This window comes from Eleutherodactylus coqui, chromosome 3 (assembly GCF_035609145.1).
Source record: "Eleutherodactylus coqui strain aEleCoq1 chromosome 3, aEleCoq1.hap1, whole genome shotgun sequence".
In the NCBI taxonomy this organism is placed as follows: Eukaryota; Metazoa; Chordata; class Amphibia; order Anura; family Eleutherodactylidae; genus Eleutherodactylus; species Eleutherodactylus coqui.
Genome location: NC_089839.1, coordinates 158,230,774 through 158,247,943, shown reverse-complemented (window position 1 = coordinate 158,247,943; position 17,170 = coordinate 158,230,774). Strand labels below are relative to the sequence as shown.

The window sequence follows — 17,170 nt, the reverse complement described above, 5'->3', positions numbered from 1 at the left end:
CACACAGCAAACCAGACTGAGGAAATACAGCTTCTTCTTGCAGAGGGGCAGGAGTATATATATACACACAGACCCAGGGGATTGGCTGACCAGAACAACCACACCCAGCCAGCTCAATTAACCCTCACCTGTACAAGTGTGCTTCTGGAACCCAGATTACTACAAGTCCCAGAAGCACAACCTAACACTTATCAAGGTAACATTAAAAATCTTCCTTTTGTTACTACAGTATTTTTACACAACGATTATCGCTCCAAATCCATTCAAACAAGCGAAAGTAAGCAATAATTGTTCAGTGTGAAACAAAAGTATAGTCCCTTATTGTTCGCGGTTGTAAACTTTATTTCATGTACTTGAATGTGCATTTGTTTGGAGATACCAACAAATGCACTTACGGACAGCCTACTGTAACGGAACTTGTTCGTAAATAGGGGACTTTCTGTCTGTATTTGTGAATAACCTATTGAAATTTATGGGTTCTTTCTACACACGTTAGAATAAGCTCTTGTAGAGATTAAGCTTTGTTTCCATAAACATTTTGCTTTAATTTTTTAAAAACTTTTTAACCCTTAACGATCACCCATACACCTTTTGACAGTGGCCATTAAGAGGATTTATTCTGATGAAATTGCCTTTTTATTGTGTGCCTGGCACTTGCTCGAACACCAGAGACCAGAGAGAATTTAACTGCTGTTTAACCTATTCCATGCTGAGGTCAATGCAACCATAGCATGTAAAAGGGTGACGGAGTGAAGGGGCTTCCTATGTCACCAATTGGACCCACCATGGTCCTTCTGGGTTTGCCAGCTATGGTGGCCTATGTTGTTCAACCTGTGGCTGAGCCTTCTAGGCTTTACAATACACTGCCATACTGAAGTAATGTAGTGTATTATAAGAATGATCAAAGGCGATGATATTAAATTAGTGGGATGAAAGTCAAAAAATTAAGAAAATAAAAACTTCAAAACCCCACCTTTCACCCTTTAGAGTGTAAAAAAAGCAATAAATAAAAATGACAAATCTGGTATTGCCTCATTCGTAATAACCCCGAGAAACAAGTCAGTGCATTATTTACCCAGAACAGTGCATGCCATTAAAAAAAGAAATAAAAAAAAAATGGCGAAAATAGCTAATTTTGTCTATTTCGCCTTACAAAAAAAGGAATGGCAAGCGATCAAAATGTCGTATGAATCAACAAATGGTAAAATTAAATGGTACAACTCATTCCACAAAAAAAAACTTCACACATTGATAAAAAAAGAGAAATGTTAGGGGTCTTTGAATGCAGCAATAAAAAAATATTTTTTTTTCAAGTGTGAAAAGGTTGCAAAAAAAAACAAACAACCAATATAAATTTGACATAATTGTACTGGCCTGCAGAATTAATGTAACATGTTATTTACACCACACGTTGAACGCTGTTAAAAATAAAAAAGCATGCTAGAATTGCAGGTTTTGTTAATCTTGCCTCTAGAAAAAAAAGGAATAAAAAGCAATCAAAATGTTATCTCCTTCCAAAGATTGGATAAATGAAGACTTGAGTTCATCCCGCAAAAAACAAGCCTCTATAGAGCTCTGTCAATGAAAGAATATGAATGCTATGGCATTTGGAATGCTGCGACACAAAAGCAAAAAACTTGGTATCTCTGGTATCCCAACCCCCCCCCCCAAAAATACTAAAAGTTATACAATACATTATATGTACCCAAAAATGATGGCATTAGAAAGTACAACTTGTCTTGCAAAAAACAAGCCCTCATATGGCTGTGCTGACAGAAAAATTTAAAAGTTACAGCTCCTGGATGATCATCATGAGATGATGAAAAAAACTGAAATATTAGTTGGTCATTAAGGTGCAAACAGGCTCCGTCACTAAGGGGTTAAGCAATTATGTAATAAATATTAAACTATCATGATATTTGTCTATAATACATTGACTTATACATTTTTTCTAGGCTATCCAAAATCACCTTGGGGAGGAACTGCTACAAGATCTCATTAATTTCTGTCTCAGCTACATTGCTATGCTGAAGCTTCCCAAGAAACGGTAATTAACAAAAGTCATTGATGTGAAGGTCATGCTACTAGAGATGAGCGAGCACCCAAATGCTCGAGTCCGCGTTATTCGAGTCAAGCTTTTCGTAAAATTCGAGAGCTCTACTCGAGTAACGAACCCCATTGACTACAATGGGAGACTCGAGCATTTTTGTATGTGGGACGCTGGGTACCGAGCTTTTTTTTTTCTCTAGGTTCTCTCTCTCTCTCTCTCTCTCTCCAGCCAGCCAGCCATGACGCACGCTGCATCGCGGCGGGGAGGGGCCAAAACAGGAACGTAGCGGTGGGGAGGGGCCAAAACCTGGGGTGGGGTCGAGCACCATCAAGTACGCTAATGCTTGAACGAGCATCAAGCTCGGCAGAGTTTGTTCGCTCAACTCTACATCCTACATTTCCATTAGAATACACGGTGTATGAAGCATGCTTAATAGTAAAGGGGCTGTGACAAGAAATAAAGGTATTCTTTAATATACGGGCATTGTATTTGCGCGTAGCAAGATAAATCTTTGCACAATACGTTGTATGACTGTTACTTAATATCAATAAAAAAGTTTGAACATAAACTTATTCTTTAACCCCAGGATAAGATAAAGCTTTACGTGGAGGTCTGACTACTGGGAGCCCCATCGACACCGAGAATGGGGTTCCCTAATGATATAGTGACGGAGTGGAGGTCCTCCATATGTGCTGCCACTACAATTATTTTAATGGGAGCACCAGAGATTGCCATACACTGTATAAATTGTGCAATGTACAATTTTCCTATTGAAATGAATGGAGTGGTGGTGTGCATAAGTTACCTACACTCCATTTATTCAGGAATCTTCAGGACCCCCTCTCTTTTTATTGGAAGGGTTCCCAGCAGTCGGACCCCAGCGACCATAATCTTATCCCCTAACCTGTGGATAGGGGGTAACTTTATATCTTGACATAATCCCCAGACATTGTGACATTTTTCAACCAGAATCCACAATTCCAACAGTGTCGTATTCCTTTTGTTAAAGCAGGTTGTGGAGAGACCGCCACTCTATAGCAACATCTTATCTTACCATTATACATAACTTGTTATATGCAACTTTTTAGCGTCTTTTCTACGCTGTGTCACATGTAACCATTTTAGCGAAAATTGAAAATGTTGCAGAAACTACATAAATGATTGAATAACCCTTTACTCCCACATCTAAGAAAAGTAGAGCATAATGGGGGAGATTTATCAAAAGTGTTGCAAAGAGCCTCTCAAAAATAAAATCTGGTTACTATTAACGACTCTTCCACTTTCCCTTTGCACCAGTTTGATTAATCTCCTCCATGAATTCTAAGATTTGAAATAGTAAATTAGATGTCAAAGTATCTTCGATCAGACTCCATATGCACTGAGATATTCTCCCCTAGAGGCAGTGCCTCAACTTGTGCCCATACGTGATACATTTGTAATCAGATATTCTAATTTGCAGTATATATTTCATGTGTTGTATTCTACTGTTTGTCCATCTGCAGGGGAACATTTATTGAATTTCGCAATGGAATGTTGAATATTTCACCCATTGGCCGTAGCTGCAGTCATGAAGAAAGGATTGAATTCTCTGAACTGGATAAAGTATGTTATAAAATGAAGTAGTGGGACCTTTAAAAAGAAATGTTCAATTAGAATAGCAAGGAGTTTACAGGAGTGTTCTAATCTTGGACAACCAAGGAGGGACAGAATTATGAAAAAAGCCGAGCCGGCTGCTCTACACTGTTTCTGTAGGCACTCTTATTCACTTATATGTGAGTTATGGAAATAGTGTCAAATAACTGAGTCAACTGTTTCCATAATTCTGAGACTACATAAGTGAGTCTACATAAGATAAGGGACACAAGCAGCAAGACAAGTTTTGCCTTCCACCATTTCAAAAAAAGTTAAATGCACCATAGACAGCATATCTATAAGACAAGTTTTAAAACATGGCAGGCTGAGATACAGCGGCTCAGCTCTATGTGTCACCAAATAAACCACATCTAGCCAGTGATACTGATTACAGTTTACTTACCTCCAGTGATCACAGGTGACATCTTCTCTGACTGCAGTTGTTCACTTTTGGTTTTCTTCTCTATATGTGTACAGACAGCCATGAAGACTTTTCAGCCACAACTTGTCTTGCACACACTTCACATCCTGACACCTTCATGCTTTTCTTAGTACCCTTTCCTCTGTTCGCCCCGCCACCTGCGCTAGTGAGCCTCTCCCCTCACACCTCCTCCAGTCCCTCTCCCAGGTGGTTATCTCCCATCTCACCACTGTATTTAACCTCTGTCTGACCCCTGGCATCTTTCCCTCTTCTTTCAAACACACCATTATATCACCACTGCTAAAGAAGCCGACTCTTGACGCAACTGATGCTGCCAACTACCAACCTATCTCTAATCTCCCCTTGAGGACACTGCTCTCTCCTGGTTCTCCTCCTACCTATCTAACCGCTCATTCGGTGTCTCCTTTGCTGGCTGTACCTCCCCTCCTCTTCCCCTTGCTTTTGGGGTCCCACAGGGCTTGGTCCTCGGCCCCCTCCTTTTCTCCATCTACACAGCCCCTACCACCTCTACGCTGACCACACCCATCTATACACCTCTTCCGGTGACATCTCTGCACCTTTCCTCTAAAACATCACTGACTGTCTGTCCGCTGGCTCTAACACTATATCCTCTCTCTACCTAAAACTATGCCTCTATAAAACTGACCTACTGGTATTTCCGCTCTCCATTGACCAACCTCATCCTGACATCTCCATCTCTGTGTGTGGTGCTACCTTAACTCCCAGACAGCACGCCTGCTGTCTTTGCATCGTATTCAATGCTGATCTCTCATTTACCCCCTACATCCAATCTCTGTCCCAAACATGTCAGCTGCACCTCAAGAATCTGCTCTTTTCTCACCATGGACACGCTAAAAATGCTTATTGTTGCCCTCATCCACTCCCACCTCGATTATTGCAACTTGTTGCTGATCGCCTTTCCCTGCTCAGACTCTACCCCCTCCAATCCATCCTGAATGTGGCAGCCAGGCTCATCTTCCTGTCCAGCCGCTACTTGGACGCCTCTGCCCTGTGCCAGTCACTGCTCTGGCTGCCCGTCAAATACAGAATTCAATTTAAACTCACTACCTTCATCCACAAAGCCCTTCACAGTGCAGCGCCCCCCTATATCGCCTCCCTCATCTCAATCCATCACCCAGCCCGGGCTCTCCGCTGTACTAACGAAACTAGACTGCACGCCCCTCTAATTCGAACTTCTCATTCCCCCCTCCAAGACTTCTCCAGAACAGCACCAGTGCTCTGGAACGCACTACCAAAGGCTATCCGGGCAATCTAGGACAAAACTTCAGGCATGCTCTAAAAACGCACCTCTTCAGGGAGGCATACCGCATTCCCTAAACAAACCCCTCTGTACTCCGCCTGATAACATGTTCCCTGACCTACTGACTGCAATTCCTGCTAACCATCATCAACTGCCCCTGCAGTCATATCGATTCTGCGACTACATAGCTAAGTGTCTGACCCTTGTTTAGGTGTATAGTATCCCACACTCTCCACCTCGCCATACCGTGCACATCTCCAGCCCCTTTACCTTCTGTATCACCCCATTACTTGTAGTATGTAAACTCGTTGGAGCAGGGCCCTCACCCCTATTGTTTCCATTAATTGATTACTATATGTAACTGTGGTTCTGTAATTTTTGTACTTTTGTCTTTCTGTATTCCCCCTGTTTTTGTAAGCGCTGTGGAATATGTTGGCGCTATACAAATAAAAATTATTATAGTCCTACTGGTCACCAGAAATAATGAAATTTAATTTCTTAAGGGGCCCTTTAACATGGGACAACCTGCCTGTCGCAGATGCCTGACAGATCGTCCCAGCAATAATCGTTCCTGTGCTTTTACACAGGAACAAGCATTGCTCAGTGATTGGAGGTGGATCGTTCTGGCTGTCCCACCTCCATTCACAATTAATAGGCAGTCGTTCGTAAGTGAACAAGTGAATGCAAAAACTGAATGGGGAACGAGCAGCAAACAAATTCTTGTTCATCGTTCAGTCGAAACATGTATTTATACTGAACGATAACCGTCCATGTAAAATGACCTTTAGCCTAGGATATGATATCTCCATGGGAAGATTCTCAAGCAAGCTATACACATTAGATAACTATCCATACACATGCACAGTCAGCTCAGTTAAATATACTGTGCTTGTTTTCTAAGTGGAGAGAGGGGAGTAGGCAAAACATCTGTGGTGGTCGGCTTATCTCCTTGAGAACATAAGAATTGGGCAAGTTGAAAACCAATAGCCCTATCATTCTTTCTCCCTGATATCGGCTGTGATGGAAGATTCTGCTGGCCTCCACACACATTAGATGTTTAGCCAATCCTATGGAAGTTGGTGGCATATACATCTACGTAGTAATGTGTATGGCCAGTCTGCTGAGTACAGTCAATACCTGTGATACAGTATTTCTTACAAGTAGAAGATTGTAGAAATAGACCCTGTCAATGGGCAACAAGTGTGGTCCTTAAATGTTTCATTGTGTTTGCAGAAAGAAAAAATCAAAGAGAAGTTTGTGTCGGCACTACAGAAGGAATTTGCAGGGAAAGGCCTACAATTTACCAGAGGTGACATGAACGTTTCTCTTAGTATTGTAATGCCCCACATTCTGTACTATATTTTATGTTTTCTCTAAGGGCCAGTTCACATTAGCGTTCCGTCGTGAGAGCAGCTAAATGGAACAAAGTGCATCTGTTTCTATGACCATACACAAGCATTGAAACTCTATGAAAGAATGTTGTTCGATTTCCCCAGCATGTCAAAGTTCATACTTAGGATCTGCACTAAACTTCAAAAAAGTTGTTTCCCATTCACGCTCTCTATAACATGGCTGTACTAATATATTGATTTCTGCTCCTATCCTTCCTAGGTGGAATGATCAGCTTTGACATTTTTCCAGAAGGCTGGGACAAACGTTACTGTCTGGATATCCTGGGGGAGGAACGGTTTCTAAGTATACATTTCTTTGGCAACGAAACTTCACCGGTAAGGTTTAACTTATTTTTCATTTGTTTGGTGTGATGTCAAATATATTACAGGAGCGATACCATTACTGGCTAACCAAAAACTATATTTGCAAACTTGCAGAGCACACAGGTCCCTTCATCAGGTAGCAAATGACTGACTGAGGGTAAGGGCTCATGCTCACGACTGTGTTTTCATGCAGGCATGCTCAGGGCACATGCAGCCGTATGCCCTCTTTGCCAGCAGTGCCGTTGTCTACATATCGGTAAAATGCTGTTGGTGGGGTGCAATGTACCTGCGTGGCTTTGTGTCAGATATCATCACTTTAACTCTGGCAGTAGCATTAGGGTACTTTTGTGTTTTGTGTATAATTGCCCAACTTTCTGAGCTGTGTGTTTCGAGGTACTTCTCACCTGCTAATCAATTCTGCCAGCACACCAGTCAGTGTGTTGCCCCAACGACTGTGCTTGGTGCTCCATATGAGCCTGCTCCTTCCTTCATTGCCTGCCATTTGGGGCAGATTCAGACAGGCGTGGGCGCAACTACGCTCTGCGGCACAGAGTGTACTTGTGCCTGAAGAAGGGGAATCCCTTCCCAAATGCCGGCTTTTCAAACTCCGCGCCAGAGCACAGGAGTTTGAAAATAACAGCAGGAAGATAGGTGCTAAACGTTCTTTTTTCTCCTTACATGGCCGTGATAATCATGGCCGCATAACAGGACAAAATGAAAACAGTGATATTAATGGATTTCAGTGGTTTCGTTTTCACTATCGGGATTCTCAACCATTAATTGTATGACCTTGTTCAGGCGCAATTACGCTCCGTGCTGCTGAGCAGAGTTGTGCCCACGCTTTCAGAATAAGCCCTGACTCTGACTCTCATCTGTCCATTGGGACTGTCATTTACTCTGACTTCCCAGTATTGATCCTTGACTTGTTTGATTCTCTTGCCTGGTCACAACACCAACAAGTGGGTCTATGCAGTGGGTCATACATTTAGATGCTTTGAGTCCTTGTATCAATGAGTGGAAGGTTTTCCTCAGTTTGAATTTCCAAATTTCTTTCTCTCTGTCATTTTTAAAAAGACCTTTCAGTACTGACCTTTATATCTGTCATACTTAGTTTGGTCCAAGGAAGTGTCTTTCCATGGGTGTATCTAGCTTCTTCTTTATTATGTATACATTCATCCAGGATTGTAGTTTTTGCTTAGTTTCCCACATATAGATTCCTTCATTTGGGCACTTTAGATACAATATCATGTACCCCATATGGGAGGTTTTACATGAGAAATCTCTGATGAATGAAGGAATCTATATTTGGGAAATGAAGCAAAAACGACAATCCAGGAAGAATCTACATAGACATACGATAAAGAAGAATTTGGATATCACAGTGGGAAGACACATCTGTAGACCAGACTACAACTAACAGGAAAATAAAAAACGTGTAAATTCCAGCTGATAAGAACTTTCCAGCCATTGACTCAAGGACTCAGTCTAACACCTGGATTTATGACTCACTAGATGAACATACTTTACACTCCCATCAGACTATTGGCTAATGCCCACGGCTGGATTTCCGCCACGTAAAACGTAGCAGAAATCCGTGGCGTTTCATCACAGCTTTTAGGTTCCATTGAACCAAATAGCTCAATGTACACACTGTGGAATTCAACCACAGAATTCAGTGAAATTACCCGCAGCATGTCCTATTTGCCGCGGGAATACGCGCGGACGGCTTCCAGTGTAGTCAATGGAAGCCACCCGTCACACTATACTTCCGCTGTAGCACAGTGGAAGTATAGCGTGAATAAGCGCCCCGCCCACCGCCGGCTGTGTCATATGACGCCGGTGCATCATCAGATGACACCGCCGGCGCGTCATGCAGGAGCTACGCAGCGGATTCTTAGGTGAGTATGGGGTCTTTGGGGGGGGGACCGAGACGGACTCCGCTGCGGGATTCCGGTTGTGGAGCCCGTCACGGCTGTGGGCATGAACCCTAAGGCCGGCTGCACATGAACGGATTTGCATTGCGGAATCCGCAGCCGCACCGTGGATTTACAACAAATGCTGTTTATAGCATGCTATAGAAAATCGCTTCTTCCTGCACACTGGCAAAATCGAATTACGATTTCCGCAAGTGAAGGAAAAATCACAGCATGCTCTATTTTCGTACAGATTCCGCACGGATGGCTTCTGCATGGCCGGCTTATGCTGAAATCAATGGAAGCCGTCCGATCCACGGCCCCTCCACAATTGGTATTGCGGAAATATTGCGTATTAAGCTTCATTGCCTAGCGACAGCATGGGAAAAATAGATATGTTTTTGTAAAATCTGTACTGCACATGTCTGATAGTGGCTCCCCGCAGCCATCTGCAGTACAGATAAGGAAGATAAAATGACAGGTACGCAGGGTTGCTGGCTGGGCACAGGGCTGGATTCTGCTGCAGGCTCCCGCATGCGGAATCTGACCCGTTCGTGTGCAGGCAGCCTGACTCCAGATCTCTGAACTAAGTAAGCGCCTCTATTGCCCTTCTATCCAACATACATCTCAGTTTAATTGCTCTAGATCATGGGTCCCCAACTCCAGTCCTCAGGCACCACCAACACATCATGTTTTCAGGATATCCTATAGTAAGAACACCTGTGGCAATGTCTGAGGCACTGACGATAATTACATCACCTGTGTAATAGATCTTATTGATGTATTTCTTAACCCCCCATTCACAAATCCTGATGTAATGTCTTTTAAATGTTGTATTTTTCTCAGTCATTCATTTGTTAATGCCTGTTAAAGGAGCCTCTCTGCTCTGAAAGCTTGCAAATAGTTTTTTTGGATACCCAATATAGGCATCACTCCTATAATACATTTTTGCTTTTTTGCAGAGCATTGCCTCAATTTTTCTGGCTAACACAGTGCCGCACAGTTAAATATTGTGTTTGGAAAAGATAAACATCACAAATAGCAATGTTATAAGGACCAAGGTTACTTTAAATGGAGTCCATAATCTCTTCACAAAGCAGCGTCAAATAGTTGTAGCATGTAGCAAGCTTTTGGGTCATAGAATAGAATCATAGAATGGTAGAGTTGGAAGGGACCTCCAGGGTCATCGGGTCCAACCTCCTGCTCAATGCAGGATCACTAAATCATCCCAGACAGATGTCTGTTCAGCCTCTGTTTGAAGACTTCCATTGAAGGAGAACTCACCCCCTCCCCTGGTAACCTGTTCCACTCATTCATCACCCTATCTAATTTGTCTCCCTTCCCATTCAGTTTGATACCATTGCTTCAGATCTTTCATTGTGCAGATGAGAATAGGGCTAATCCCTCTGCACTGTAACAGCCCTTCAGATATTTGTAGACAGCTATTAAGTCTCTTCTCAGCCTTCTTTTTTGCAAGCTAAACATTCCCAGATCCTTTAACCGTTCCTCATAGGACATGATTTGCAGACCGCTCACCATTCTCGTACCCCTTTTCTGACCTTGCATCAGTCTGTTGTTTTTTTATTTAAATTGGGATGCCCAGAACTGGACACAGTATTCAAGTTAAGCTCTGACTAAAGAAGAATAGAGGGAGATAATGATGTCTAGTCAAGTGATCTAGACTCTCTGCTTCTCTTAATACGTCCCAGAATTGTATTTGCCTTTTTTGCTACTCCATCATACTGTTGACTCTGACACTGTATATTATATCTAACGCATTTGCCTTGGTACCCCACTTGACACATTCTTCCAAGTGGATGTGCAGCCATTTATAACCACTCTTTGAGTACGATCACTCAGCCAGTTGTGTATCCACCCAACAATTGCCTTGTCAATCCCATGTTTGGTCATTTTTTTCAATAAGTATGGTATGAGATACTTTGTCAAATGCTTTACTAAAGTCAAGATATGCTATATCCACCGCATTTCCCTGATCAACCCAATCGGTGATTCTGTCATAGAAGGACATTAGATTAGTCTGGCATGACGTGTTTGTTAATAACCCATGCATTCTCATCCAAGTACTTGCATACATTCCCTTTAATAATTTGTTCAATTATTTCACGATATAGAAGTCAGGCTAACAGATCTGTAGTATTCTGGATCGACCATCTTCCCTTTTTTGAACCTAAGGACAACATTTACCGTTCTCTGATCTTCTGGGACTTCTCCTGTTCTTCAGGAATTTTCAAAGATTATGGCGAGTGGCTCAGCAATTACCTCTGTTGCTTCCTTTAGTATCCTAGGATATAATTCATCTGGACTTGGAGACTTGAATTCATTCAAGTTAGCTAAGTGTTCCCTCAGCATCTCTCTGGTTGTAGACAGACTGCATTCTTCTATTCTCCTAATAGCACATGGAAGATCTGTTGATGTTACATCTACTTTCTGAGTGAAAACAGGTACAAAATAGAAATTTAAAAGTCCGCCCTTCTCAACATCATTCTTAACCAATTCACGATTTTCATCCTGTCTTCATTCATATCTTCTGCTGCATTATAGTTGGTTGAACACTGCTTACTAGGAAGTTTTAAAATATTTAAGACAGCTCAGACTTAATTAGAGATCCTAATTAATTAATTAAGAATTCAGCTAGACCATACACTTAAGACTATATGACCATCAGATGTTTCAGGTGGCAGTAATAGATGAGTCATCTATTTAATGGTTTGTGATGCTGTTTGACTTCTATTGCTGAACAGTTATTTCCTTCACAGGGTGGTAATGACTATGAGATCTATAGTGACCCAAGGACAGTTGGACATACAGTTGTATCACCTGAGGACACTGTACGGAGGTGTCAACAACTCTTCTTCTCAGAAAAAAACAATGAACTTTGAAACAGGTTACTTCTAAGGCTAAAATTCTAACCATCATAGCGGACCAGAAAGAAGAGCATCTTGTTATATAAATACTGACATAAATGTGATTATTGAGGAATACTAGCAAAGTTTGAGACTGCCCTTTCATTCCCCAGCATTTTCCACATTTCATTAAAGACCAATCCAGTAGAATTCAGAAGATGCTTCACTATTACTGCTGAAGATGAAAACAGTAGTATCATAGGACTTAAAATGATGTTTCTCCCAAATGTTAAATATGTTGGATAAATATGATTGTTTACATGGCACATTGGATTTGACCTAACATTATGATCTAATCACAAGAACCATTGTTGGTTGGTGTACTACCTGGTGTATGCTTGTACTTGTAGCACACAAGCCACATGTACATGAATATATACTGCATGTGTCACTAGAATGGGTACCTCTATAGTTGTTGGCGTTTTTAACTGATATAACTTTTCCTAGTATTGGTTGTTGAGGGCTTAGTCACACGGCCGCATCCGGGCGCCGATGCGCCCGTCTTCCTGCAGTATAAGACGGCCACACTGCAGGTGCGGAGAAAGAACACATTGCCGGTCATGTGTTCTTTCTTCCGGCGCTGTGGAGAGACATCCACACCTGCAGTGCGGCCGTCTTCTTCATGCAGTAAAACCGGCGCATCGGATGCACCCGTGTGACTAAGTCCTAATACTGAATTTGCTTAAACATGGTTGGAACAACTAGTAAATGCAATATATTTTGCAGTAAGCTTATTAGAATGTTGTGTACTGCAATTAATTCTTCTACTTGAATGTATGTCTTCTTCCCATGCTCCTTTATTAACGTACCTACTTGATACAGTACCAGCATTACATGAGCTTGCCCAAGCCAGAGGTGTAGATATGCTTTCTTTCACCGGGGACAAAGATTCAGTTTGACACCCCCCACCACCCCATCCCCTTCTGAAACTCACTCTATAATATGAAGTTGAAGTGATCATTTTTAATTAAAGAGGTTGTCCAATATATATTTTTTTTTAAATCAAGGTCCCTATCATAGAAAATAAGAAATTAGCTAATTTTAGCCCTCCTAGTTCTCCACATCTCCCGGTCCCCACCATGACATAATGTTTACACGCTGCAGAGTCCAGTGCTAAAAATCCGAGGTCTGTAATTGGTGGCAGCAATTGCACTTTTGGTCACTCCGTCTCCAAGAAAAATTTTTTATAAAAAGTGATCAAAAAGTCTTGTGTACTCCAATAAAAAATACAGGACGTCCCGAAAAAAAATGAGCCCTTACACAACTATATCAACAGAAAAATAAAAAAGTTATGGCGGTCAGAAGAAAGCTGGGGAAAATAATCACATTTTTTTTCCAAAGGTATTTATATTTTAAAAGAAATACAGCAGAAAAAAACAAAAAACTAGATAAATTTGGCATCATAGTAATCGCACTGACCAATAAAATAAAATTATCATGTCACTTTTGTTGCAGTATGTACACCGTTGAAACAACACCCAGACCCCCCCCCCCCCCCCCGAGATGTTTGAATTTCATTTTGTTTCCATTCCCCTCCAATTTGAATTTTTAAAAAAATTAGCAGTACATTATATGGTGCATTAAAAAATACCACTGAAAATTAGTCCCACAAAAATCAAGCTTTCAGACAGCCAAGTTGATAAATAAATAAAAGGGTTATGATTTTTTTTTAAGTGGGGAGGAAAAAGAAGCAAATAGAAAGAAAAAGCCGTGTCCTTAATGGGTTAATTATATACTTCTACAAACATCTAATGGTGGAGCAGAAAGCCAGGCATTAGGTTCTGACTCAGGACACTACGTAACTTTTTACCCTCCGCTCTCTGTCATGATCTTCCACTCATCTCTATGGCGGACTGAAAAGAGTCACACTGTTGACACGCGTGGACTTCAGGGGAACACAGTGCAGGAATGCGGCGCCTGGTCAGTATAAAACAGCTCTCCCCGGACTCCCTGTTCCCTTTGTTTATGATACTCAAAGATCATGACAGGTTCCCTTTAGGATATGACTAGTTCTATCTCTAGTATAGCATCAGTAACAACTATTCCAGTGCTGGAATTCAGTACATTTAAAATGTTATTGTGCCCTGAACAGCTTAGAAGTTCATGCTGTGCTACAAATTGCTGTAATATGCACCAAATTTGCTGATATTTCTGTGTTGTACATTATGGGTACATCTTACAATTAATGCTGTATTTTGAGGTTGTTATTAGGAACATGTATAAATGGGCTGTGCAGGATTACAAAAGGATGACTGCTTACTTCCAGAAACAGCACCATACGTGACTACAGGTTGTGTTTAGTATTGCTCCATTGAAATGAATGAAGTTGGGTTGCAGTACCATGCACAACCTGTGGACAGGCATGGTGCAGTTTTTGCAAGAAAGGATTCCTGTTTTTTTGAAATGCTGCACAACCCTTTAAAATAATTCCATAACATAATAGTAAGAATCGAAAAACACAGGAAAAAAGTACATGATGGTGACAAATGTGCTTAGTTGAAAAAGTTGTGCAAACTCAGGCACAACTCTGCTGACTGCTGATAAACAAACTGCTGCTGTCCCCGGACTGAGTTGATGTGCAGTCTTGGCGGACCGTCATTGTAGTGTTAGGAGTAACATCAAAAGCAGGTTATGTCTGGGTGCTGGCAGATGCAGACAGGTAGAGATAACCCATAAACAGCAATGGAGGTATATTTCCTATTATTATATTAGTCACTATGCCAATACCATAATAGGAAATCTACCTCTACTGCTGTTTGTGGATTATCTCCACCTGCCTACATCTGGCAGCGCCCAGAACTGGCTGCTTGTGATGTTACTTACATTATTGTCATTGGAATCACTCCAGTTACACTGCAGATTCTCTGCCTGCTGGTCAACAAGCTATATAATGCCATGTACTATATGCATTTACAGCAGTTTGTGGACAGTAAATTGGATTCTGGATACTGCGAGGACGGCGGGGTGTTGGACACTTCTTTTGGAGCTTCCAGCATCCATCCAGCATGAAATGCCAGACAAAATAATGTGATAGTAAAATGCGAGAGGGCATAAGGATGGTCCTCATTATAGTTAATGGCGTCCATCAGTTCCTTTCATGTCCCTCATGTGCCAGGACTTCTGTTATTTTCGTTGGTTGGCTACTGTGACGGAGAAGAACAGTAATGATATGCCCTGGTGAGAACAAAGCCCTACCCCAGTAGACTTACTAAACAGCTTTTGGTTATGCAGAAAGTATTTGAAGTAACTTGGCTCCGCTTGTAGGGCACCTCTTACTGCCCCTCTTTACTGCAATCCATGGTATGTTGGATGAAGACGGATAAACTTGCTAGTCTATAAACAGATATTTAGGATTCTATTTTTAAAGTTTGTACATTTCTATGTAAAGTACAGTATATGTGATAATGGGAATATATTTTATATATTGTTTAAGTGCTGCTAAAAATCTTTTTAAAACATAAATGTCACTTTATCATGGACTGTGAGACAATAAAATGATTTCTTTATACATGCAATTGTTGTTTTTTTCTCCCCTGGTCAGCCAATGTAATTCTTTACGGAATAGGTCTACACACCAGATGTTTCTGCCGTGTGCAACATGCCCTACAAATAGGTCTACACACCAGATGTTTCTGCTGTGTGCAACATGCCCTTTTGGTGTCCTTGCTCCTCATCAGTGCAGAGTAGAACCGTTACCTATAGGTGGGTGTCTTTTCCTTTTCCAAATGAAGGAAATTGGGTGCTCATTTCCTTCATTTGTGCCGTGGGACTGATAGAGGGGCTGGGTATAGATTGTCTGGTTTCCAGGACGTTCTGACCAATGTGTTTTATGTAGTCAAGTGCTCCTATTTTAATTATGTACTTATCTGATATATCAAAAACTGTTGTTAACTGGTGCAGAATATATTGATTTTATTTTGTAAGCCAAACCCCAAGAAATAGGAAAGTCCTAGCAACATATTTTCCGGCTATAACTGTAGGCTCTGTTCACATTGTACAACGAATTGCAACGGTGCCCAAAGAATACCATCGACTTAAAGGGGTTCTGTCATTAAAAAAAAAATTATTATCTAAACTTACCTATTCCTTCCCTGTCTGTCTCCTTAGCACATCTTCTCCTGGTTGAGCTTCTCCAGTGCCCCAGGTCAGCTCACTGCAGGCTGGGACCAGCTTGTTATGAAGGCTGCTTTATCACAAACTCCTTCCTGCTGGGTCAGTGAAGGTCACATCCTTGTGCTGTAGTTTCACTGTCTAGGAAGGAATTGTAATCTATTTCAGAGGCAGCTCGCATGAGCAATCTCTGAAGAAGATAGGCAGTCCCCCTGCTGGCCTGTGAGCTGTGACATAATGTACATTGGCAGAATGCCAACCTAATGTACGTAACCTCACAGGAAGGAGAAGAATCAGGCAGCTGAAGCTGAAGTGAGCCCCTGGACTGCAGGAGACAGGAGAAGATAAGGGAGGTGAAGATCTGGTAAGTAGACTGATGGGAAAGGAATAGATAAGTATAGCATTTTTCTTTTTAAGTGACAGAACCCCTTTAAGTCCACTGTCATCCTTGCAGTCAGACGTGACAAAACTGCCAATGGAGGATGTGAACAGAGGCTTTATGTAGAAACTACTATATATGAATGTGGTCACTTTGTGTCGTGTTGCATCTTTCCAGTGTTTACAACAGTGTAAGCACCTTTTCTACCCAAAATTTCCTGTCTCTCATGTTACAGCGCTGCAAAGGGGAAGGGATTGTAAGATTAAATGAATGACACGACAGGAGCACATAAAAGACCGTTTTTTCATCCCTTGAATATCAATAAGGGATAGAACATAAGTGTTCTACCTCTTAATGTACCCATAACTTACTCTGTATCTATTTCATATACACAATAATAAACAAACACAAATTAATAAAGTAAAACAATTGGTGCTATTTATAAAAAACTTGTGCAAACAAAAAGTAGAGGAGTTGTCCATCGCAACCAATCCGATTCCAAATCCCATTTAGGAGGCCATTTTGAAAGTGAACACAATCTGATTGGCTGGCATGAAAAATTCCTCCACCTTTACTTTATTCTGTTACTGTGATGTCAAGCGTTTGCTAATGATACAACAAAGAACTTGTTTTATTGCATTTTTCTTTATTGCCAACACATGAACAGCAAAACAGACAGAATGAGGTTAGATACAAACAAATGTATTTAACAAGTCTTTTGAAAAATTCCTTGCTACGAGAGAA

General features: G+C 41.4%; 1 protein-coding gene across 1 annotated transcript in view; it reads left to right on the top strand.

The window, feature by feature from the left end:
• The window catches only part of PMM1 (phosphomannomutase 1), a 33,869-nt gene extending 19,257 nt beyond the window's left edge, over nt 1-14,612 (top strand). Inside the window, exons 4-8 of the mRNA XM_066596435.1 lie at nt 1,956-2,047; nt 3,553-3,652; nt 6,619-6,694; nt 6,997-7,112; nt 11,791-14,612. Of these exons, the coding sequence (XP_066452532.1) occupies nt 1,956-2,047; nt 3,553-3,652; nt 6,619-6,694; nt 6,997-7,112; nt 11,791-11,913 (507 nt within the window). The 3' untranslated portion in view covers nt 11,914-14,612. The remainder of the gene's footprint in view (nt 1-1,955; nt 2,048-3,552; nt 3,653-6,618; nt 6,695-6,996; nt 7,113-11,790) is intronic.
• The last annotated feature ends 2,558 nt before the right edge of the window (nt 14,613-17,170 follow it).